Source organism: Caloenas nicobarica, chromosome Z (assembly GCF_036013445.1).
Source record: "Caloenas nicobarica isolate bCalNic1 chromosome Z, bCalNic1.hap1, whole genome shotgun sequence".
NCBI lineage: Eukaryota > Metazoa > Chordata > Aves > Columbiformes > Columbidae > Caloenas > Caloenas nicobarica.
The window spans coordinates 108,081,980-108,106,531 of NC_088284.1; the positions used below are offsets into that span (position 1 = coordinate 108,081,980).

General features: G+C 40.5%; 1 protein-coding gene across 1 annotated transcript in view; it reads left to right on the forward strand.

Annotated features, from left to right (window-relative positions):
* The first annotated feature begins 14,310 nt into the window (after window positions 1-14,310).
* The window catches only part of LEPR (leptin receptor), a 34,316-nt gene continuing 24,074 nt past the window's right edge, over window positions 14,311-24,552 (forward strand). Inside the window, 4 exon segments of the mRNA XM_065656163.1 lie at window positions 14,311-14,324; window positions 19,608-19,666; window positions 22,202-22,510; window positions 24,102-24,219. Coding sequence (XP_065512235.1) covers window positions 14,311-14,324; window positions 19,608-19,666; window positions 22,202-22,510; window positions 24,102-24,219 — 500 coding nt within the window.

Consider the following 24,552-nt stretch of genomic DNA (forward strand, 5'->3'; position numbering starts at 1 on the left):
AAACATTTCTTCCAATGGCCTGTTCCTGTATTTATCTCTTGTTTTATTGGTTTGCTTTTGCTCTTCATGTTGAGGTTTATTTCAGCTGTGTCATTTTCAAAAATTGGCTACAGTTGTTTATGCCCCATGACTAGCACTTCAGCTGGAGGTATTTCACTTATTTTTTTGGAAGTGCTACTTCCCATAGACTAGTTCTAGACTTTTTTAACAAATATTCTTCTTTCTAATGGCACATTTTGAATGGACTGGTTGGTTGTTCTCTGTGATTATTCCTTGTCTGCCTGTGCAGATGGGTTTCTTCCTGCTGGCACAGGGGTTATAAAAACATACTATTGTCCCCAGAAAATCCTTAGACGACAGGAAGAAGATGGTTTTCAAAATGAGACTAAACCTATGGCTTTGTTTAATAAAGTAGTTTATGTGTAATGAACACAATTGTGCAAAATTGCACGTAATATAGTCTTGCTTTGCATATAGGAAACTTTTCTTCCTGTGAAATGTGCTTAGGACGTTCTTCATTTTAATAGACAGCAATGCCAGGTATGTGTTGTAGCTGCACTAGTCCTCCCAGGTGCTGTGATCTGAAACTCTGAGATTTTCTTTGTTACCTATTGGTTTGCTGGCAGCTGAACTGGCGTTCAGTGGTGGAAGTTGCCTGTGTTATATTTTATCTTTAATTGCATGTTTTCCTGGGGAATGCTTTTAGAATTAATTGTCCGCTTTTGTGGAGTTGAAAGGAAACAAACCTCACACACACAAATAACCCCCAAAATCATATTCAAGTTGTATATCGCTCATTCAAACCCCTGAAGCGGAGAACAGAGTGCTGAGGTTATCAAAGTCTGTGAATTTTGGTTTTATCACCTGCTTGAGCTTCATTTTCCAGTATACTGGCTAAGTTGCTTTAATTTTCTTGAATTAAATACATGACAGATGCTACTTGGATGTTTTTGTTTGCTTGAGGATTTGGGGAGAAGTTAAAGGATATTTATCATGCTTTACAAAGCGTATGCTCAGAATAAGAGGATTGGTGACATTTATATGTTTTGCTTACCTTTGTTGTGACTGTTTGATCTGGGCTTGTGATTTTTGTTATTCATTTAATTCCTGCCTACGACTGGTATTTCACAGTGTAATGGGAGCCTTTGTTACCAGTCTTCTGTCTTAAAAGGAAAAAAAAAAAAAAGGAAATAAGGCGCCTTTACACAACATAAAAAACAAGAGCTGCAATAGTTGTAACTTCCTGGCTGCCGATCAAGTTCTCCCTTTTTGAAGCTGGTGGGAATTTGCTGTTGGGGTTGATGGGGTGGGGAAGGAGAAAGGAAAGAGATGGAATCCCAAATGTCTGGGGCAATCTGAGCAGAACACGCTGTCCGTCTGGTCCGAGCATCTTGTTTCTTCTGGCTGCGCTACCTAGGATATGGGGGTGATATGTTGGCTACAAAAATCCATATGTCTGTATTTCAACAGAGGGCACTTTACTCTGGGAGAGGATTCAACAGCTTGTCCTTGTTTGTAGTGACATGGCTCAGTGTCACCCTGTATGGCCAATCTTGTGGTGGTATTCCGTGGTTTTCTAACTACATAATAAATGCTAATGATTGCAATGAGAGGTGGGGATGTTCTAAAGCAACTCCACGATGATACAACAATTTCCCGTATAGTAAGTCTTGACAGCTTTTAGTTTAATTTTAAAATATTAAAAAGTGCAGAATACTTCCCATATGCATATATAAAGTAAACTTTACCTTTTGAATCAGATAATAAAAAAATAATATACCTTAGGCTGTCCAGAATGCTATCTCTTCATTCCTTCAGAGAAGATTGCATTCTTAACAAATATTTTGCTGTTTAATTAAAATCTACAGCAGAAACACATTAGTTTACAAAGCTTTTTTCATTAGAAACAATTTCAAAATGCACCATCCTTCTGGCAGTCTCATAAGCAGCCCTCACCCAGTGCTGGCAGTGCCAGGTTCTCCAGAATAAGTGAATTTTCAACTCCCCCAGTCAGTAATTTGAACCTGTCCTGGCTTCCCTGCCCTGATGGGACTGAGCCCTTGTCAGCTCTGGGTGTCACAAGAACCTGAGCCAAAAGCAAGTCACACTTTCCAAACAACATACACTGATTGATGGATGGGAACAAGATGGAAAAGAGGGGCAATTCAGGAGGAGCGATGTCATCAAATACTAATTGGTTCTGGATGTGAATTGATGGCTCTGACTTCCAATTTCTAATTACCTAAAACTTGTGTTTGGCAGAAAGAGGCTAAAAAATACTCAGTGCTCTTCTGTAAGGACTGACTTTCCCAGATGCAGCAGGACCCCATTCTGAGATGACAGTTCCTTTAACCAGAGGGAAACAGCTTGGGCAAGTATAATTCCCCTTTGGAGTGCTACTGTCGTCATTGTCCTTGCCATATTTTCTCTCATTTGCCTTTTGGTGTCTTAAAGGCTTCGTTAATAATTTTTAAAGAGTTTTAAGAAAGGAACTTTTTTGCTAGCCCTGATTTGGCATATTTGGCATTTTTAATACAAATACAAATTCTTACTCATGTCCTAAGCTGTGTACAGAATGGCAGAATTCTTATTAAATATAAAAACCTAATGTCTCTTTTATAATTCTTGAAGTATATGCTGTGACGGTGTTTATGACTTACTGCGTTTCACTATGTTAAGTTTGCTCAAAAATTGTTTCTCAAACTGTGGGCTGTGAGGTATTTTTAGAATCTATACCTCCTTGATTTAGTATGAAAAATGGCCCAATTAACTTAATTTTAGCTTCATCTTCTGTCTATGGAGTCAATGCTTCTGACAAGTGATGGAAGTCATGGTTAATGACAGCACTGATATCTATACATACTCCTTGCTCTTTCGTGACAAGAATAATTACACTGATAGACAGAAATAAAGTCAATTTTGGTGGATGATTTACAAATAGATCCTGAACTTTCTCTTCCTTGTGTAAGTAAACCAAAGGGTAAAACCATTATTCCTCCATCTTTTTGTCTGACATTTAAGTGCCTGTTTTTATTGTACACAACTCTTTGGAGTTGTGGTGTAAGGCATTAAAAGTTACTGAAGCTAATTGTATTCTCTTCACTAAAGCTCTTCTGTAATGTGCAGGTAATGAGGAGGTCTGGAGGTAAACTCGTTATGAGGATCAGTCAATACACGTTTTCCTGTAGTGCTTTTAGTAATCACGTTAGCTTGATAGCATTTCCCTGGCCGCCTGAAAACTTTGAAATTGCAGCAATAGGCCATTTGTTATTACTGTATTTTTATTTGGAGACCGAGTGTGGGAGCAGGATTGAGGCTATTTTGTTTTCAATTAAACATCAAACCTTCCTACCCTGAATGAAACCTTTTGAAGTTAGTTTCATTAATCACGCTCAATAGTCAATTTTCTCTCTCTTTAACCCATGTACAAAGAAACTGGGGCGGTGGAAATGAAAAGTGCCAAGGTGGAGGGAAAGGCAACTGCTGCTTGGCTGGGGTTATCGGTGGGTGCCGCAGTCTGAGCAGCCGTTCAGATGTCCTGCAGTCAGACATGTGATGGGATAATGCTGCATTAAAGATGACCTTTCTGAAGGGAAAACCTGTCTGAACTGAATAATCCCATTGGATTTGTGTTTGACACATCAAGTGGAGACTTTTTGGCTAAAATACCTAATCAATAAGGGAGAATCTTGATGTTTGGAGATGCAGAGTACATCTAGATGTGCAAAACAAAGGATTTTTAAAGAGGATGCAAGGCATGGGATGCAAGTGGAAGCTCAGAGTATGTTCTGGACCTGAATCTTCTCGTCTGCTCTAATCTAGTCTTGTATGAACAGCCCTGGTCTGCAGACAGCACAGCATTTTGGTGTATGGAAGGACTGAAATTCATGTCTGCTGTTGTGATCTGGATTTCAAGGTTCACCGGTGCATGGGCTGACTCCTTCCTGCACATCCTTCTTGTCTTCTTCAGCATGGGCAGTGGCTTCGCCTCTGCCTCCTCGCGCAGAAGCAAGAACACTTGGCAAAGGGAGGTAATGCTGTCTGAGGGAACGTTTCTGACCCGGGGTTCTTGTGAGAGTGAAACATGCCCCACAGATGAGCTCCCTCCACACATCAGCGTACTCTGAGCTTAGTCCACATGGCATGGAAAACTGGGGTGGCTACAATACAAACCAGCTGTCCCAGTCTGTGCTGGTTGGCTCAGTGCCCGTGCTGGAGTGCTCCAATTTTTGCTGCCAAGCATAGAGGGCAAAAATATCAAAATCCAGTGTCACAGAAGTGCTCTCAGCAGCCCCTAAATATGAGGATATAACACCGGAGCAGAGATGCCTCCTGCTGGCAGCACGAGCCCCTTCGCAGGGACTTCACCCCCCGATTTTGTTGGGGCTCCGTCTTCCCACTGACCCTTTTCGCATGGTCTTCCCTTCAGTCGCACCTCCTCTGTGCCAGGGCTATCTCTGCACATCATTTCCACCCCAGTGGGGTTTATCTGCATGTTGTTCTTGCTGCTTCCCATATCTGGCCCTTCTTAGCCCGTTTTTTCCTGTCTTCCCACCACACGATCTTTCTCTGCCCTTGTTTTTTCTTCACATGCTTTTTTTGCCATGCTGTGCCTTTCTCTCACTCGTTATTATTTGTCTAGAAAACAAGCCATGCAGAATGTCAACATAGTGTAGAAGGAGGTCCACCCATTTCCCACTTTTTTTTTTCCACTCCATTTTTCTGATCTCCTTCCAAAACTATTGGCCACGTACATTGGAATATTCCATGATGTTTTGAAACTGTCAGATCTGGCTCTTGAAAGTTAATGAGACAGAAATGTCTTCACTGCTGCACGTAATGTCTCAGCAACCCAGTACACCTGGTTTTGAGATGGATGTACGATGTGCTTTCCTAATAGGTTTTGATCACGATGCATCTTAATACGGAAGAAAAACTGCCAGATTTCAGAGGATAAGGCCCAGGTAGTCATTGGTAGATGCCAAATTCTCCCTAAAATTAGTGCCTAAAGATGTGCTTTGGAGCAACATTGAAAAAATAGTAGTTAGGCCTTTGCTGAATATTTAGGTAAGATAATCGGATTTTTAGGGTTTTTTTCATTGTTGCAGCTACTTTGGGGCAAACTACACAATTCTCTAGAAGTTAGAAGAAAAAAAGCGTATTCTCTGTAGACACTGGATCATGAAACAGATGCAAACATGATACACTGACGAACGTTCTAAGGTTTTGAGGGAGCTCAGCAAACGGCTGCTGCCAAAAAGCTCCATGAAATTAATTAATAGCTGCTCGACAAACCACTTAAAATAGCAATCGTTGCCGAATTGGAGCGGCAGACATGGGATGGTGCTTTTAAGATACCTGGTATCCTCAGCTGGCTGAATTCCTGTGGAAATGGAGCTGTACGCAACAATGGGAACATGTTGGTTTTGGTGGCAGAGTACGTGCTGGCTGGTGCGTTCAAGGTGAGTTCTGCCTACTCCAAAAATACATTCATCTTGGCTTTATAAAATGCTCTGCAGCTATTCCTAGGATTTTAACCACACTTTAGAGGCGGTTATGATAAAGAGCAGCGTTTTTACCAGTGGTTCATATATTGCGATGATCCCCGTTTTTGCTCCTGACACTCAGAAGCAGTGCACTCGTTCTTAATGGAGAGCAATGAAATATTTTCCATGTATCGTGTATTCTAGTCATGTAGGTAGACGAGCTTACAGTTTAATCATTTTGCATAATGCATTTACATGGTTTTGACTCAATATTGTACAAGTCAGGTAAACCAGATGGATTCCACCTGGGGGAATCTCGGCTCCAGTTACACTTGTTAAAGAACATTGTTGAGTTTGCTTCTTTTCTGTCTGCCTTTTCTGTCCTCCTGTAAAAAAAAGCCTCCTAAGATACAGTGGATGGACATATAATCCTTTCCTTTTTTAAAAGAAGAATAATGCACCTGAAAAGAGCTATGGCAGACGTGTTATGTTCTCTCATTTAGGATTTTTTCCCCTTTTGGGGGTGGTGGGACAAGGTGAGTGAGGATCCTTGTACCCGTTCTCGAACTTCTCCTGCTTTCATGGAAAAATGGTGGTATTTGCATTTATTGTGGGCATGAAGGAGATGAGGTTTTTATTTTGTGGTGGATGAAACTCATCACTGATATATAAACATCTGAAGTAAAATCCTGTTTCCAGAGCCAAAAGCTCAAAAGCGGCCTCAGTTTGGATTATACCACCGTTTCATTTGGCATTTTTTTTTTCTCTGTAGTATTGAGTGCATGAATGTCACACTGGGCAGAAGGCTAAGCTTCTGCCAGGTTCTATGTTGCTAAAATGCTTAGATTTTTTTTTTTTTAATGGAGGTATTTCTTCAAAATATCTTCTCATTTTCTCCACCACTTATCTCTCTTGCCAGCTATATTCTGTGCATTTGTATCTTCTGTGCTAGATGACACACTTGAGAAACTCAGATTGGTGCCAGGTTTATGAAGCGCTTCTGGAGATAAGATTTCCACCACCACCCCCTTAGGGAAAAGTAGTGGTTTTTCCTTTCTTTTCACTGAAACGTCATTGAGTAGTGTTCTCATCCTGGCAGGGATCGTGGGGATCATAGACTAAACAATGCTTCTGAATGCAAATCATGGGGGTTTTTTCCATGGTTATGACATCAGTGAAGAGTAACTTGACATGACCAGCAGTTTTGGCAGTGCTACAGTCCCGTTCATGCATATTTTCACTGGTCTGAATTGAGTGTATATACATCAGGAAGAAAAATAGAAGGCAAAAGCAAGTCAACCCAATGCAGAGGTGTCTGCTAGCTTAAGTTACCTTCAATCTTTCTGTTATTCTCTGCTCTCTATATCTTCTAGCTGCCAATTCCTGTTAGGCAAATGCATGATCAAGAAGTGTGTTTACTGGAATGAAGAACCCTGGCTAAATCATCAATGATCTTTCACTCTGTCAAGCTGCATTTTTTAAAAATTCCCTTTTTTCGGTGTGCTCCCCTTCCCCAACACGTTTTGCTAGTGTTTAAGCACATTTTTACCCTGACCCTTTAAAGGTGTCTTCCAACCCAGACTATTCTATACAATTCAAGGCCAGGCTGGATGGGGCTCTGAGCAACCTGACTGGGTTGAAGACCTCCCTGGTCATGGCAGGGGTTGGAGTAATGACCTTTAAATGGCCCTTCCAACCCAAACTATTCTATAATTCCATGGAGGATCCCATTCTGCTGCTGTCAGTTGGAAACATATTAAATTACACACAGTCCATAAAGTGACTTGTAGGTAAATGCTATAAGATGAAGAGTTCAGGGAGGGAAATCAACACCTAAGAACATGCAGAGAGCTTGTTTCCATTTTCCCCACCATGGGGACTCATGAGAGGAGACTTTCAATAGTTGCTTTTATTATAACTTGATCATGCCTTTGGAATCTCAGTCTTTATTCCTACCCTTAATTATATGAACTATGGAAAGGTGCAGCTACAGTCACTTGTTCTTTATGTCCTTGGTTCATTTCCTCCTCATCTCCCAAAGAAGGTCACGTTTTGCTATCTAAATATCTTGGTTTTGTAGAGTTAGAACAGAATTTAACCGCGCCAGCTCGCAGCAGCAAGACCTCATGGTCAGCACTGGCTGAGCAATGTTGTCTGTTGTGTCTTGTGATTACTATTAATAAACTGATGCAGGGGTGCAAATATAGCGGATACAGAAGCACTTGAAAGTGATAACAAATCAACTGATAAGAAACTGGGAAAATAGTGGAAAGGACAGTCGAGGCAGAGCTCAGTATGGGCCATGCTGCTTTGCTGGTCTAACAGGCTCAAATAAAAGCTACAGGGGAGAAGACTATTTGTCTAAAGAAATAATAATCTGTCATTTAACCACGATACCTACAAGAGGAAACTAAATTACAGAAGGACTAGAAAAGCGAGATTTGTCTTGTTTCCCCATACTGAAGTTTTCTATCTTCCATTCTTCTTGTTCTCCCTGGAACCAGGTTTCGTGTTCCCACACACGGAGCTTAGTCATTTAAAAGAAAATTGGATCAAAGGCATTTTAATTTATAATCTGAGAAATAAAATAGAGAAAAGGGCAATTTATTAGAAACCAGGTTTGTCGATTAAAGTATTGCAGAAGTGAAGTACAAAGGTTCACATACCAGATTGGTTTTCTGTATCTCGGAGGCAGCGCAAGTACAACCTGTGATGTAAATGTTACTATGGTAACTAGTGTTTTTATTTAAAAGCCCAGTAAATAGACATATCAAACCCATATAACTTGTCAAAATGTAAGTTAAACTGCAGAGCCTGCTAGTTGAAGGAACACTTTTTTTTTTTTCCTCCCCCAAACTTGTATTTTTGCTGCAATTTCCCCCAAATGCACTTAGTATTTTCTTCTGTCCAAATGGCCACTTGGCACTCAAGCTACACTAATGGTGACAGCACTAATTACCTGGGACCTCTCATGCAGCCACGTGAAGGCTTAGAAAAGGTTGATGATTCCTTCTAGTGAATTTTCTGTAGCGCGTTCCCTTCTGCCTCCCCTGAAAGCTTATTCCTCACAGCTAGAGCTACCTAACTATAAAAAGAATTAAGAATATGTTAGGAAATATTATGTATTCCTCCCTCCTATTCCACTGATTCAGCTGACATGTTTTTCCTGCAAAAACTGCCGTTTGTAAGGATTTCTAGTACTGCTTGTATAGATGTTTCTGACAGACGTATTTGGTAAACTCTGGTTAATGGAAGTAACATGGATGCTTAAAAGCACAAGGAAACATAAAAATCTAGAAACCTGATGTGTCTATTGACTTGAATTATTAATGTGTGGGAAAAAAGCATGATGCAAAAGTAGGCAATTTGTTGCATATGAATCAAACTTTTTACACTTCTCTCATGAATAATTTTCCAAGTCTCTATTATCCACAGAGACTTATCAGCTTTGTGTAGTTTCTATCTATATGACTCACTGAATTACTTCATCCTCTGTAATGATTTTCTTGCCTCAAAACCATCCATTTAAGATGGCTATAGCAGTATATATTACAATCTACATATATTTAGGTTTCATTTTTTTTTCTCTCTATATTAAGAATGGAATATTTGAATGTACATGTTTCTGAGTATCTAGAATACTAGATTTGGTATGGACTGTCCCATCCATCTTAGGACAAAAATGCTTCAGCCTGGGTAGAAATACTCATGCTAGGGGGAATTAGAGTTAAAAACCAAACAATTCAAAATCAAAACTTTGCTCAATATTATCCTATTATTTCCAAAGGTTTTCATCTGTCTCTTGGTATCTTCCTGGCTTTTCCTGCATGCTTTAGGACATGGAGCATCCTCTCACTCTGCATTGGCACAATATCTAAAGCATGAAGTTCTTTGGAGAAAATGTTTAAGGTCAATACAATTCTGCAGTGAGGCAGGTTTTTATTAATATTAAATTTAATCCCAAAGACAAACCCTGTTAACTATTTTTCAGTAATGTCACCTGGACTTGTTTCTCAGAGGAGAAGGATCTACTCCCTTTTGGGTGCTTGTCCAGCATGTCAGGGAGAGAGACAGATTTTATTTTTTTCATATGAAGCCAGAGATTTGGAAACTTTTTCCCTTACTAGCCCGTTACCTGCTCTGCAGACAGGACAGTTCAGCTGTTCCACTATTCACAGACAAACTGGCCTTATCCTGCCAGCGTGTGAGACAAAGATACGAGTCTGGGTTTTTTCTCTTTAAAAAAGAGAAGATCTAGGCATACTACACTCATTCAAAAGTTTTTGTTGCTGATGACATAAACATCTGAGAGTGAGTCAACATTTTAAGCTCCCAATTTTGCTGCGTCTCTGTTACCAGCTGTGATTCAGTCCTGTGTGCCTCCAAGGTGAATCGCCGCTGATGAGGTTTAGACACCTAATAATGAATAATTCTGTCCCGGAAAGGAAACGTCTATGCTCCCAGAGCTGCAATTGTCACTCCAGTCTAAAAGCAACACTTTTGTCCTATAACCAAATGAATCAACAGGGGACTTGTGAATAATAGGGAGGAATTACAACGCCATAGCATATTATCTGCAGTGATGTTTTTGATGCTGTCTCATGTGACTTCTCTAAAGCAAGCTAGGGAAGTCTAGTCTATATTAAATGACTGTACAGTCTTCAGTTGGATGGAAAGGAACTTTCTGGAAAAAAAAAAAAGAGCAGTTGACAAGTCACAGATTGGAAGACCTTATGTGGGGTGGTTGTTCATGGGTGCACCTGAAGTCTAAAACTATTTGATATTTTTTGTTGAAAAGTGCGTGTTATATGAAATCTTTAGATAACAAAATGTTAGCAACAGTTGCAAACACCTTAGAGAGCAAGCTCAGAATTCAAAGTGATCTTGACAAGTTGCTGAAGTGGTCTGAAATAAATAGGCTGTAATTCAATAAAGACAAGTGCAAGGTGCTTAACTGAGAAATAATCAAGTGCACAAACCAAAGTTCTGCAGGAGGGACCTGAGGGTTTGGGAGATGGGCAAAGTGATCCTGAGTCAACACAGACACACTATTGGGAGGAAAAAAAGGCAACGTCTTCATGGGATGGGTCAACATTGTGTCATGTAGAAAATGAGATATTCCTTCCCCCTAAATAGCCCTACCAAGACCTCTGTTGGGGTCCTTCAGGCATTGCTCTTCAGAAAAGAGAAGGAACAACAGGAAGAAGTCTGAAGGACATCAGTCAAACTTCACAGGTCTCCAGAAACGATGATTGATTAAGACTGAAGGAACTGGAGTTTTCGCTTACACAAAGGAGGACCAGTATGAGACAACGTAACGTGTGTCTGAGGATTTGTGAAAGGAGGACTTGCCTGTCTTCCATTTTTCTCAACTATATGAGGAGGTAAGACGATTAAACTTCAGGAAGGTTTAGTTTAGATATTAAAGGAGGAAAAAAACCCCCACAACTTTAAAAAGACATAAATATGCACTGGTGTAGGTTACATAAGGGTGTGGTGGTTTTCCTGGTTCACGGAACACCAGTGCAACATGGGGAGGTGAAAGCAAAATTACTCTGTCAAACGTTTCTCTCAAGATGTTCTAACAGAAGTAGAAAATGATTTTCTAGTGGTCCCTCTGTATCTGACCCAGCAGGGACATGGCAGACGAGGCAGCTGCTCACAGCTTTTGCTTGCGTTGTGGAAGTCTGGAGTGCAAAAACTTAAACGGCTTCATTACCTCAGACACAAATCGTGTCATGTTTCCCAAACTGTTGTATTATAGAATACAGAAATATTTTAAAAATAGAATTTATCAATTAGAGATGGTGGTTATTTTAATAAGGAGCGAAATGGGCTGATGCTACTTTGAGGAAATGGATCATGAATTACGGAAAGTCAATAAATAAATTAAAGCTAATCAGTAGGTTTGTTTATACAGCCATGGTAGGACTATTTACACAACACAAAAGATGGTTATGATATCACCTTCAAGTCTGTTTACTGAGAAGAGCTTGCAGTAAGTAAACAAAAATATTTTTCTTCATACCTTAACAAGCAGAGATACTGGGTTTTCATTTATTTTACAATAATATTGCTGAAAAGAAAAAGAACATTGTGGAAAAACCTCAGTTGTGCATATTTGGGATTTATCGATCTTTAGGACATTGGTTCTGAACTTTTGCTGCCTCCTCCAAGAAGAAGGAAGATTAAAGGTGCATCTTTTCTAGCAGAGCTCAGTCCTCACTTTAAGTTCCTTGACATATTTTCTGGGTTTTGTTTTTTAATTGGAAGTTGCTGTTAAATATGTGGTATTGCTTTACACATGCTCTTTTCTCAAAGAGCTCTTTATTTATGAGAACAAACACTGAAGTGCAAAAGGGTCAAAATGTGATTTACTCCACTACTTGTGAAATAAAGCGTAGCTTCATGTCAAGCAGCAGTGTAACAAAAAGTATATTCAAACAGAGAGCAAGTTAATTGACTGTCAGGTAGTGTAAGAATTTCAGTCTGTGTGTGTGGAAAGGGGAGTGATACCGGGTGGTCTGAAATGTGGTGAAATGGGTTGTAACTCTAAGAACTCAGTAGTAGCAAAGAAACATAAGGCTGGAACACTCTGACTAGATTGTTTTGTTAAGTTTTCTTTTCACTAGAGGCACACACCTGTATTATAATTATTTTCACAAACTTATCAAACCCTCACTTAAACTATTTCTTTTTTGTCCTGTTATTGCTATTAGAAGATTGTTCCCAAAATGAGTCTTCCGTTGGCCAAGACTCAGATCTTAATAACAGGCCAAAATGTTTCTGTGGCAGGTTTAAACCCATCTGACTTAGTCCTAGTATTGTCCATTGCTTTAAACAGTTCATAATTCCTTCTCCTTGGAGTTTACTCCCCAACTGTTCATGTTTAGAAATCAAATATGGTCACACCCTGTTTTTGTTTTTGTGTTCTCTTTTTTCTGTTTTCTTAGCTCTTATTGTGTTACCGCTTAACAGATTTCATTAAAATACCAGTGCCTGGATCTTGCAATTTCATCTGCTAATTTTTGATAACTCTATTTTAATGTATTAAGCTCCATGTTCTCCCTACTGTGGCTATAGTAATTTTAATTTCCTTGCCCCCTTGTTATCCTTCCTACTGCTATGGTCAACATTGTTATCTTTATGGCAAACTGAGGAGATTCTGTATCTAATGTGGGGTTAGAGCAAATCTGTAATCTCTGTTTTTGCTGTTTGTTTTAAGGGGTTATCTCTAATCTGTAACTTAATCTCTGTGTTTGCTATTTGGTTTATTTTTTCCAAGTCTCATGTGCATAATGGACCCATAGCTATGGGTTAGAAGAAAGAACAAACCTACAAGAAAGTGGCATTTTTTAATCTTATTAACTGGATTTTTGCCTTCCATATGAAGGTAGCTTCTAAGATATGCATGGTGTAGGTTTTTGGAGAAGTACAGATTGCTCTGGTGTATTTGTTGTTCATTTTGGAACATTTGGGGCATTTTTGCTTTTCCAACTTCAGACCTGGTCTTCATGAATTTGATACTTGACAAACTCATTTGAACAATTCAAGGTCAGGATTTAAATTTTGTTCTAGTTATTAATTTTCACTGTCAATTTCTTTGGTATGGCTCCGGGTTTTTAAGTGAAACAAAATCTTTGTGATAACAATCTGTATATAGTTGGTATTAAAACACGATCGGCTGTAAGAGAGTAGTATAGTAGAGATGAAAATAGTCTCTCTGAATCCAGGTTGTTCACAGAAATGTGCAGTTTCTGAAATAATGCAAGATAATTATCTGTGTCAACAAGGTGTCAAAACCAAATAGCATAGTGCTGCGTAATGTGCCATTTAGAAGTGTATCTGAATCAGATTATTGTTTTTAAACACTAATCATTGTCCTTCTACTGACAAGTAGGTGTGTTTGTGTTACGAATAATAATTCACAACATTTGTTTATCATTTTGTGAAAATTCAGAGATTTGTGGGAAATAGGTTTAATAGCCAGAAAGGCATTTTCCTATACTTCTGGTCTGTGTTGCCTTTTACATTAATAATTGTCTGTTTTGTACAGCCTTCACTCTTAAAACCACTAACTGAAGGTGAATGTCAATTAAATTCTTACCAAATGTTTGCATGGATCCAGACTGCGCTGAAGGTTCTGTTTAGGTAAAACACTCACTCTGCACTAAAAAAAAAAAAAAGAAAAAGAAAAATCTGTCATTCAATTTCTGCAAGTGTTGAGCTATTAGAAGAGGAAAACTTGGAATATTCACTCTCTGTTCTCCCTGAAGTTGCTCTGAAGAAACTCCTGTATCGCCCCCCATGCAAAGCAGCAATGTCACCACAGCTGGGCAGGGAACCAGCGCAAGGTTTAACCTGGAAGGCCGGGTGGAAATTTTTCTGTGAAAGCACTTTATTTGTGCACTTGACACAAGAGAGAAGTGATGCTTAACTTACGATACTTTTGGGGGCAAAGCCCTACAGCTTCACCGCACTGTGGGGCTGCCGAGCGCCTCAGAGCACAAGCGGTGAAGGGGAGCGCGCACGGCCCCTGTTACCGCCTCGCTCATTATGAGCTTTTTGAAAGCTTAAATATGATTTTCCTCAGCAACCTGCAGTTTGTGAGGCATTAAAGTACGCAGGGGGGGGAACACCACCCTGTCCCCCGGCATTTTGTGTGTGGGGAGCCCCCGCAGGTTACGGGCCGAGCGGGGGAAGCGGCCTCTCCCCTGAGGCGGGGCGGGAGGACGAGGCGGGAGGACGAGGCGGGGCCGCGGGCTGGGCCGGGGCCGCTGCGGCTCCCCGGCGGAGCAGCGGGCTGGCGGCTGGCACCGCGGGAATGGAGAGAAGCAGGTGGGTGAATTTACTTTCTTCTTCTGCTTGCGACTTTAATTTGGGTCTCTTGCGGCCCCTGCCCGCGGGGGTGAAGCCTCCTCCGTCCGGCTCCCTCCCGCGGGGTGACGGGGACGGCGACTCGGGGGTGTCAAAAACCAGGTGTTTTTTGCCAAAATACACGTTTGGAACGGAGCTCGGTTGCCTGTTCCTGTAGAAAGCTGATGTGTGGGTGACTGTTGGTCTTTTCCCTCACACATCAGCTCTCGAAAGGACCGGGCAACTTTGGGGGGTTGGCGTGGTGAACCCAAATCAGACTATTTCTTTTTTTTTCCTCCTTTTCCCTCTACTTTTTTTTTTTCCCTCTTCCTCCCCCCTCCCCCCTTTTTTCCTCCTTTTTTTTTTTTCTTCTTTCTTCTCTTGAAGTTTAGTGTCTTAGCAAAAGGAAAAAGACACGTCCATGAACGTGGGTTGTCACTGATGCTGCAGAAGCCATTATGGTCCACTCTGATAGTAAAGCCCTTTGGAAATTTAACGTTAATTGTTGACACTGCATTTCTAAATAGAGTTTTAAGTGAAAACGCGGAGAACCCTTAGTGTGGTTATAACATGAAGCAGCTTTAAGTGCTGGGTAATGACAGGAGCTCTGCTTACAGCTGCAGGTAAGGAAAAAACAATGTATGTTCATCAGTGAAAACCAACGGGAGAGAATATTTATTAAAAACGCTTTATTGCTGGCTTTAAATCAGGAATATTTGTGAAACTTAAGTCTCAAATGGAGCGTGCATCAACTTCAGTACCAGGTTCAGTGCGGTGGTGGTGGAGATAGATACAGGAAAAATGAGGGGGTAGTTTCAGTGCCGCCAAAATACACGGTACAATCTGGAGAAACTCTCCAGAGTTTGGGATGTTTTGCTTCTGGGTTTCAGAAGAGGCTGTTTTTGTAGCTGTGCTGTGGGGCAAGCTTAGTTCTGCTACTGGTTTTACTGGGCTCAGTGTATGGGGAGACATGGAACTTGGGTTGCTTTGCTTAAAGCTGTAGTGGGATTAGAAAGCAAAGGTATCTAAGGCAAGTCATTTGCATTGCAATTTTGTATGTTCCGTTTACTCATAACTCTTTATTAATAGTGTTTACTAACATAGTAAATGACAAACAAATGCAATGAATTCCCATGCCTGGGGGGCTGACTGGTCTTGCCAAAATCCACAGGACTGGAAAGCCCCCGGCACACTTGAAGAGCTGGCCAGAAGGCGCTCTGCATAGGCATTGTTGCTAAAATATTTTTCTGCTTTATAGAGATCTTTTAAATATTTAAAAACAGCTGTAGCTTGCAAAAGTCAGGGACAGTCTGTGTGCTTGCAGTATTATGTTCCTGTTTCCCATTAACTAGCAGCTGTTGTTGTTGTTGTTTTTGGGAGGGAGGGAATAAGAGAAAAGAAGTAGTCCAGGCCCTGTATATGTAGGGGGAAAAATAGGAGATCCTGGCAACTAGATTTCTGTAAATTTCTGTAGGCTTTGAAATTGCTCATTGGAAACCGCTGATGTGCAACATTTGCTCATCTAGTCCCTGTGTCCCTGTTAAAGTCGGTGAGAATTTTACAGTTGAGTTTAGTGGTGTCAGAGTTGTGCTGCATCCAGGATGGGTTGTAGAGACTCGTCACTCTTATTCACCAGTGCCACCCTCTGTTCACTGCTGTTCAAACTGGACAGGTAGAACTGCCTCCTGTTGCCGTCCTCTTTTCATAATAATGCTTTTTTTTTTTTTTTTGTAGTTCAGAAAGGAGACATGCAGAAATGTTTTCAAGGCAAGAAACTGAAAAAAAAGGTAGCTCCAGAAGGAAAACTCTTTATATGTTCTCTGTGCCCAGTCAGCAGGTGTTTGTGGATTGCCAGCCATGCCAAAAATGGTTCCCATGCTGATATGCCAGTGGATTGTATGACTTCTCAGCCAGCCTGTAAAGAAAAATGATCTTTCTTTCGTTGTCGCCCTCCCTGCTTGTCCTATCTGCTGCTTTTTGTTTTAAATTGGGTGGTTTCATTACGAGAGGGACTGTCCTCAGTAAAGGTTTTTGTACGCTGGTTAACATGGAGAGGAACACACTATTTACATATGAAATTGGAGAATTTCTTGTACACAACAGCAGCAAAGTCGGTGGATTGAGGATGCGGTATCTTAAGATAGATGCGTTAAATTGGGCCCCGGTTCCTTCCATTTGTGTGGATACTTCCCCAGCCACGCTTGAAACCATTTGTCCTTGCTGGGTTACCTTACTCTCTCTGGGATTGAGCTATAGTTACAAGTTTTAATAATTCTCCTTTACTTTACGTTCCTTGTAACTCTTGTTGTAAAACTTGTATTCTTTCTTACAGTGAAGTTAGAAATTCTGGTAAGTTCCGTATTCTCACCAGAAAAGATATTGGGTAGCCCTGTGTCTGGTCCAGCGGTACATTCGTCTAGTTCTGGGAGTTATCTGTAGGTGTCTCTTTTACCTAATTCCTGTGCAAAGTTTATACAAGTGATACTGGACTTTGCACAGAAAAGGAGCTAATGCTGGTGACATGCGGCTTACATTGGTTTTTTTATTATTTACAGCACTATTTTTTGTTCATGAATGTTTGAACCAGGACTGAAAAATAACACCTTTGTAAAAATCAGCCTAGGTCGATGCAATAGAAGTAGGGGGAGGAGATGTCTTGAGCTGGTCTGAACTGTATGTTTGCTTTCTGGTCCAAATATTGTTAATTATGGTTCAGTTGGTGCTGATAGCAGAATCTGATTGCTCTATCTGATCATTTTTAGGGCATGAGGAAGTGAAAATGCCTTTATCTTCAGTAGACTATATAATTCTAACTTTCCTTCTTTGAGGTGTGTGTGGTTCTGGGGATCTGCGGTTGCTTTTTTTTGAGTCCACAGTAGGTATTGCATGGCTGTAACTAACACAGCAGCTGCATTAACACAATTAACTATTTGTCTTCTTACTTCCAGGAGCAAATGAGGGTGTTTCATGTTATGCTTTGATATAGTAAAATCTGTGTAGTTACCAAAATAGTGGTTCTTTCCTTCAAACATCTCAGAGCAAGAGGGCCGAGATACCTGGGTGCCAGCTTTTGCTTCTTGCAGTGCCTATGATGGGAGAGCAAGTGATGGGCCATAACTTTATGGATTATTTCTTGCTCTTGATGGTGGAAATTTTTTAACTTGTTTTGAAAGTGAGAACCTTAAAGCATTTGCAATAATATCTGTAACATACTGATAATTTATAAGCTTTAGAAATGCATCTTATTTTCTTGTACAACATATGGAAGTGATCTCTGCCAGTTTCTTACTAAGAAGTGGTCGGGCTATGAACAGCAAATTTTTATCGTACCTTTAGAAGAGGAACATGGACTATTTTTCATTAAACCATACATTTAATAGTGGGAATAGCATACACGTATGTCAAGTAAATTATTTTAAAAGATTTTTTTTCTTTCGGTCAGAAACTTGGAAAAAAAATGGATAACTTCTCTCTTTGGGAAATTATCCCGGCCTGTATCTTTGTGAAATTACAGACTTAATAGAAGGTTATAGCTGGATAATTCCTCTGGCCTTCATGGCTCTCCTGTTAGAAACAGACTAATGGCAGAGGTACAGGTAGGCTCGGCCTAACAACTGTGCTGAGAGGCACATTTTCCTCTGAAGTAGGGGTTGGGAAGCCCTGCCTTTGAAATTTTGAGCTTTCCCCTTCAATTGCTCAAGATGTTGCTTAAAATTTACTCTGATTATAACCTGGGCAAATGGGGAGGAAATTGGATGGGACCGACGCATCTTGCAGACCAGAACGAGGATGAGCTGTGCTGAAGAAATGACTTGGCTCCCACTCCGGCCCCAGCTAAATCTGCGAGGGCTTTCCTTGCGGGAGAGCTTGGAGGGAGACAAGAACACGGAGATATTTGAACTTCACTACTCAGTTGTCTGCTGGTTCAGGTAGAGAGCTCTGCCTATCGAGTCACCTCTGCTTTAATCCATGGTCAAGGCTTAAAGCAATGTCAGGGTCACTGGGTGAGGTCGAAGTCTGGTGAGGGCAAAGAGGATGGATCATCATCCCTGGAGGGGTTTAAAAGACACATAGATGAGGTTCTTAGGGACATGGGTTAGTGCCAGAGTTAGGTTATGGTTGGACTCAATGATCTTGAGAGTCTCTTCCAACTGAATGATTCTGCGGTGGACAGCTCTGAGCAGAGGCTGCCTCTCCTTACCACAACCAAATTCTTTGGTTTTATCAGCAGCCTCCGGTTCCTCTGTGGGGCTGACCCTCCGTTCTGTGGGGTCTTGTTGAGGAGATGAGACAAAGGGCATGTACTCAAAGTGCGTGCTGACAGGGGTGGCAAAAAATATAAAGAAAACTCCTTTTTTCTTTCCTTTTGGTCTTTTCTGTCCATCTACACTTTCCTTCCAGGCTGCAGAGCCCACTGCTATGTAGCCGGTACCGATTAATCTATATGTATCACAGACTGTGTATGTATATCTATGTATATTAATAGTATGTATATTAGTAGTACAGTACATGCACCCCCGAACTGAAAGGCCAGTGGATTACTGAGTGTTGGCATCAGTTCTTTTGGCATCACAGGTGTTCTCAAGGAAATTGTTCTCAGAAATATTTAAGGAATGAGAATACTTTGGAAGGACTCCCCAGATTTCTTACCCCAGCATTCTCTGTCTGACTTGAGCTGTAAATTTTACTAATCATTCAGTTCTGGTTAACTACAAAGGCAACCAAACTCTCTCTGTTTTATTCTGATATCCACTACTGAGCTTTATTTAAAATACAAAACATGCTTATATTTGGATTGTAACAGAATTTGTGTAACTATGGGATGAAAATTAGAACAAAGTACCTGAAATCAAAGAACAGTATTGAAATATTACTGTAAATTTTAGTGAAGTTTTCACTGTTAAAATGGGTGCCCAAGTGCTTTTGTGTATCCTGCACTTGGAAAATTGAATATCTCTTGAGCATTTTGATTATTTGGATTTGTAGTGCCTTTCAGATGGGCAAACACAGAAGTTGAATGATGATGAGCAAAAGCCTGGAGAAACGAGGTACAGTACAGCTCTAATGATGAAGGAAGAGCTGTGTTGATATTTAATTGATATTCTAAGCAATGTTTTTTTCTCAAATTACATTCTGATTTTGTTCTTCCTTTCTGCATACAAAGGTGTGGGTATTAAATTAACTGAAGTGCACAAAATTGAAACCCAAATGAAATACTAGACAGATAATTATCAGCTCTCAGTTACTTTTCTATATGTTTTTCAGATCAGCTCTACAAAACAAGATGTATCAGCAAATCATTTTGGCAGTGTTTGTCCCATTGGGTAAGTTACTAAAAAATAAGTCTGTTGGAAATTATGTAGAATGGAGAGTAATCACGATTTCTGTTTTACAGTGGTGTTTCAAGTCATGCTACTGGATTAGTGTTGTATCACAACATGCAACTAGAATATATGAAGGAGCTGATGTTACCGTTGTGCAGAATCGAAATGTTGATACTCTCAGGGTTGTGCCCATGTGTCTTGTTCCAAAAAACAGTGCAACTCACTTTTAAGATCAGGAAATGTCAGCAGGAAGTATGTGATGAGTCAAGACCCAAACAGATAAATGTCCCAGTCAAAATTTGGTAGGGTAGTTCATGGACAATTTGGTTTTTTACCTTAATAGGGCCAAAAGTGGAAGAGAAAATCCGGATTCTGTCAGAACTGCAAAGTTTCTGTTAATTCAGCACAGCCAGGGTGTGACTTTGAGCTCTGCTTTCTTAGGTAGCTGATGTTCCGCTTTCATGTGATAGTGTTGTTAATGGGCGCTCAATTAGCTGCAAACGTTGGGTATAATAAACTGGGTTTCTAATTGGAAAACATCTGTGGCAGTATTGGTGTATGCTGTTCAGAGACAGCTGGTATTTGTCTTTCATTTTTTTAAAATTAAAATACGAACTATTCAAAGACTCTCGGTGATGATGCTTAGGGAGAGAGCAGATGCTGTAATCTGATTAAGTTAGTTTCAAAATTTGTGTTGTCTTGTGTCTTTACAATATTGTGTTGTTGACTTAAGCTAAACAAATTGCATATGTTACAGTTAGAAAACCTGGCTGCCCCAGGGAGTTTTCATTGGGCTTCAGAGCAGTTTGTCACTACCTGATGGCCCATAATGACCGAAAGTCAAGTGTATCTGTTGAGTGGCCACCTTGGGCTGTTTCCAAATAAACAAAAAGCCATAGCTGGCATCTTGGTAGCCCTGTTAGCCCAGACGTGAGGGACAGAACTGTAAGTGCTGGCCTCCTGCGTGCCTGTGTCGTGGGCAAACGGAACATCTCTAGCAGGAAAATATTTTGAATGTATGCTGCAGTTTATTAATGGCCATTTAAGAGCTATAGCCATCCTACGCTGAACGTTCTGTATTGTAATGCATTCTCATTTTTTAACACTTCTGCAGAAGCAGTAAGTAGCTGCACACATTTTGATTTTATAGGATTTGATTAATCCTGTGAGATTATCTGATATGTAAGAGGAGAGTCTGTTTTTTAGAAAAACAGATGCCTGGCAGGAATGACTTCCCACCCTGCAGTTGCCTCTGTGAATTGCGTGATATGTTAGTTACCTGTCCTGCTTCATAGGCCGTCACATCACTTACTCGTTTGTCCCTTTTTAATCGTGTATCATGGACTAAAAATCTGTTTGGCCAACTGAATCCTCTTCACGGAGCCAGGAGGTGTAATGAAACTGATATTTACAGAGGCACAGACTGTTAAATGAGAGAGGAGGAAAGAGCAGAACCCTTCAGGAGTCTGGCAATGCAAAATCTGGGTAAAGAAAAACCAAAACACTTTAATACACTGCAGAGGAGCACAGTGTCTGCTTTGAAGGTAGCTTGCATCTACTTTTTAAAAAGCTTCATTTTTGTGTTTTTATATTGTTTAGTCTATGCTTTTGTGCTATTAATCAAACAGTGCTAGAGAAATTCTGGTTTTCTTATTTTGGCTATTGCAAGGCGTAGAGCATGAATTAATTTCTATCTAATGAACTGCTTAAAATATTTATGCCCTTACTGAGCGAAAAGCTAAATGCAAAGTGCACAAATGACCCACATGCCTTTCTGTAAGTAGAGCTTTAATCTTTGAAATTCATGCAGCGTTTTACAGTAAGCCATTTCCAAAACCAACATGCTCATCATTCTCAACATCATTGTTAGCGTAATTCAAGCTATGGCTTACCAACAAGAGCTACAAATGTGGTCAGAGTTGATTTTATTTTGAAGAATCTAAGTCTGATGGAAAAGATTATTCTTTTCCTACATCTCATTTCCCAGATAATGCCCTGGGGTTGTGTCGTTACATCCAGTCATATATTCTTGTAATACTATTATTTGGTATTGGACAGTTACAACATGACTATGTGTTACATTTATAATGGGATTATTTTTTCTACAGTAACGGAGCCATGATAATAAGAGCTGGATTGCAAGTGTCCCAGCACTGCAGGGGGAGATGAGACTCATACCTGTATAGTGTGTGGACTTAGATTTAGGATTCAGTGTATTTTGAATTAATGTAAGCCAGTTTACCCCAAAGAGATGCTTCCCCTACAGTCTTGACCTATTTCAAGAGGTGGAGAAAACAAAAAATTAGGTGTAGTAGCTTTAGGGGAGAAAACTTTGGCACCTGTCAGTTGTGACACTGATTCAGAGGGGATGCTGATAGTAATTGTGTCTCCAACTCAGAGGAGAACAGCCCCTGGAAATACTCTGATTTTTATGGAAGGAATGAGTTTATGTAAAACGTCAGCCGCTCCCTTTTCATTGTCAAGTAATAAGAACTTTTTGGTTTATTTCCAATATCTTTGCCTTTATAATTGCAGGCTTTCTTCAGGTGGCAGTTGCCCAGTGTATGGTCCATCAGATTCCTCCCAGGAACTTTACGTTACCCTGTTTGCTGCTGAATGAGACATTTTTGAGTCCTTTCTCTGCTGAAGTTATAGAGAGCTGGTCTGGCTTGAGGAGAGAGCATGGAGCTCCCGAAATCAAACCTCCCGTGCTAATGAACGAAGAAAGTTTTCTGTGTTGCCTTTGGAGTGATAACAACATTGATTGTTCTTTGTACAGAGCAAGCATGCAAGCAAGGAAGTTTATTCCTTCAGAAATCAGTATTTCTGCTTCTCAGGAAATAGGTAGGTTTTCCATTCAAAGAGATAAGAAGTTACTTCTTCAGAACATGGTTGGGGTGGTTTGTTGTTTGGGAGGAGGGAGTGGGTTGTATCAATGGGTATTCATTTTTATCCAGAGCAGACAAATCGGTATAGTAAAATCCTTCCTCACAGAATTCTTTAAAGGAAGATGTGGGAAGTTGCGTAGCACAGTTTCAAAGGGAAAACAGAAGCTGGCTGTTTCTCTGGGGGAATTCTGAATAAAATAGGTAGCACAGAATACGAGGACGTAAGCCTGCATCTTCAAAGCTGTCTAGGTTCTATGAGAAATATTTTAAATATTTTTGTGAACATGGACTTTAAACTCCTTCAGGAGGTGGGGGTGGTGGAGAGCAAGTGCAGTCTTTTCTGCCTGGAGTTGTGATGCTTTAGTAAATATTTGTGCATGGATTGGATCAAATTATTTTTTCCTAGGCTGTCTTTCTCCTCCTGTAAACCCCAATCTCTGAGCAGCGTACTGGCCTGTTGACGTGCTGCTATCAGTGTCAGGAATCTCATTGACCTCAGTAGAGTAGGATTTCATTTTACAAGAACTGTCCCATGGAACAAATAAATCTCTGTTAAAGACTGCCACACTAAATTTGTTGCTGTTGTGTGTGTGTGCACAAAGTGTACACTGTTCAGCCTTACAGAGGCTGTACCAGTTAACAGCAGCAAAACCTTCAGCCAGCAGCTTAATTTCTTTCTTCCTCTTGTGGCCTCATCTGTAAAGCCAGGTAAGATATAGTCCTGCTCTAATAATTAGTATGCAGCAGTATCACTGTTATGGTTTAACCCCAGCTGGCAACTCTGCCCCACGCAGCCGCTCGCTCACTCCCCTGCAGTGGGATGGGGAAGAGAATCAGACGAGTAAAACTGAGAAAACTCGTGGTTTGACATAAAGACAGTTTAATAAGTAAAAAGCCACGCACACAAGTAAAGTAAAGCGGAAGAAGGAATTCATTCACCGCTTCCCATCGGCAGGCGGGTGTTCAGCCATCTCCGGGAAAGCCAGGCTCCATCACATGTAACAGTGACTTGGGAAGACAAACGCCATCACTCTGAAAGTCCCCCACTTCTTTATTCTTCCCCCAAAATATATACTGAGCGTGACGTCGTATGGTATGGAATATCCCTCTGGCCATTTTGGATTGGTTGTTCTGGCCGTGCCCCCTCCCAGCTCCTTGTGCGCTTGCAACTCCCAGCTGAAAAGTCTTTGCCTTGGTATAAACATGGCTTGGCAACAACCAAAACAGTGTGTTATCAACATTCTTCTCATACTAAATCCAAAACACAGTGCTGTACCAGCTACTAGGAAGAAAATAAACTCTATCCCGGCTGAAACCAGGACAGTCACATAGGTTGTTAAGTCTTTTAAATGTTTGAAGACGTATACGGGAGCCCAATTCAGCAAGGATAATTCATAAACATTTGCACACTTGTGGTCCAGCCTCACCTTCATGAATGTCTGTTACCTGTCTTCTCTTTGTAAGTTAATTTTATCCTGGTGCTTCAGTTGTTTGGTTTTTTCTTTGTTTTAGCGTAAATAGAAATGTTTCATCCCTTTTTTTTTCAGATTCAAATTGGAACATTGAATGTTGGATTAAAGGCAAGCTGGACCTGCTAGTTTGTACTGTGCAATTTTTGAAGTCGCACTTGAGAGCTGACTTGAAGCTTAATCTTTTATATGCTGTGTAAGTACAGACTGTTAAATTTGCCACTCTTAGCATTAGAAATCCGAAAGCATTTTCTAAAACATCAACATTGGCCTCTGAAGCTTGCAGCACAGTGGTAGGATTAGCTTTGCAAGCAGATGATGTGTTATGTGCCTTTGTCTTATACAAAAGTAGTCTTGGACAATATGGAAAGTTTCTGTTTCCGTCTTTGAGAAATGGTTGGAATGGAGAGTCCCTTCCCTCCGTCCTTTCCGTGTTTCTTAAAACGCTTTAATGAAATAATTGTCGACTTGCTAAAATATCTTTGCTGTTACAATTGCTTAATTTTAAAGCTGCAATCTTGGTTATGCC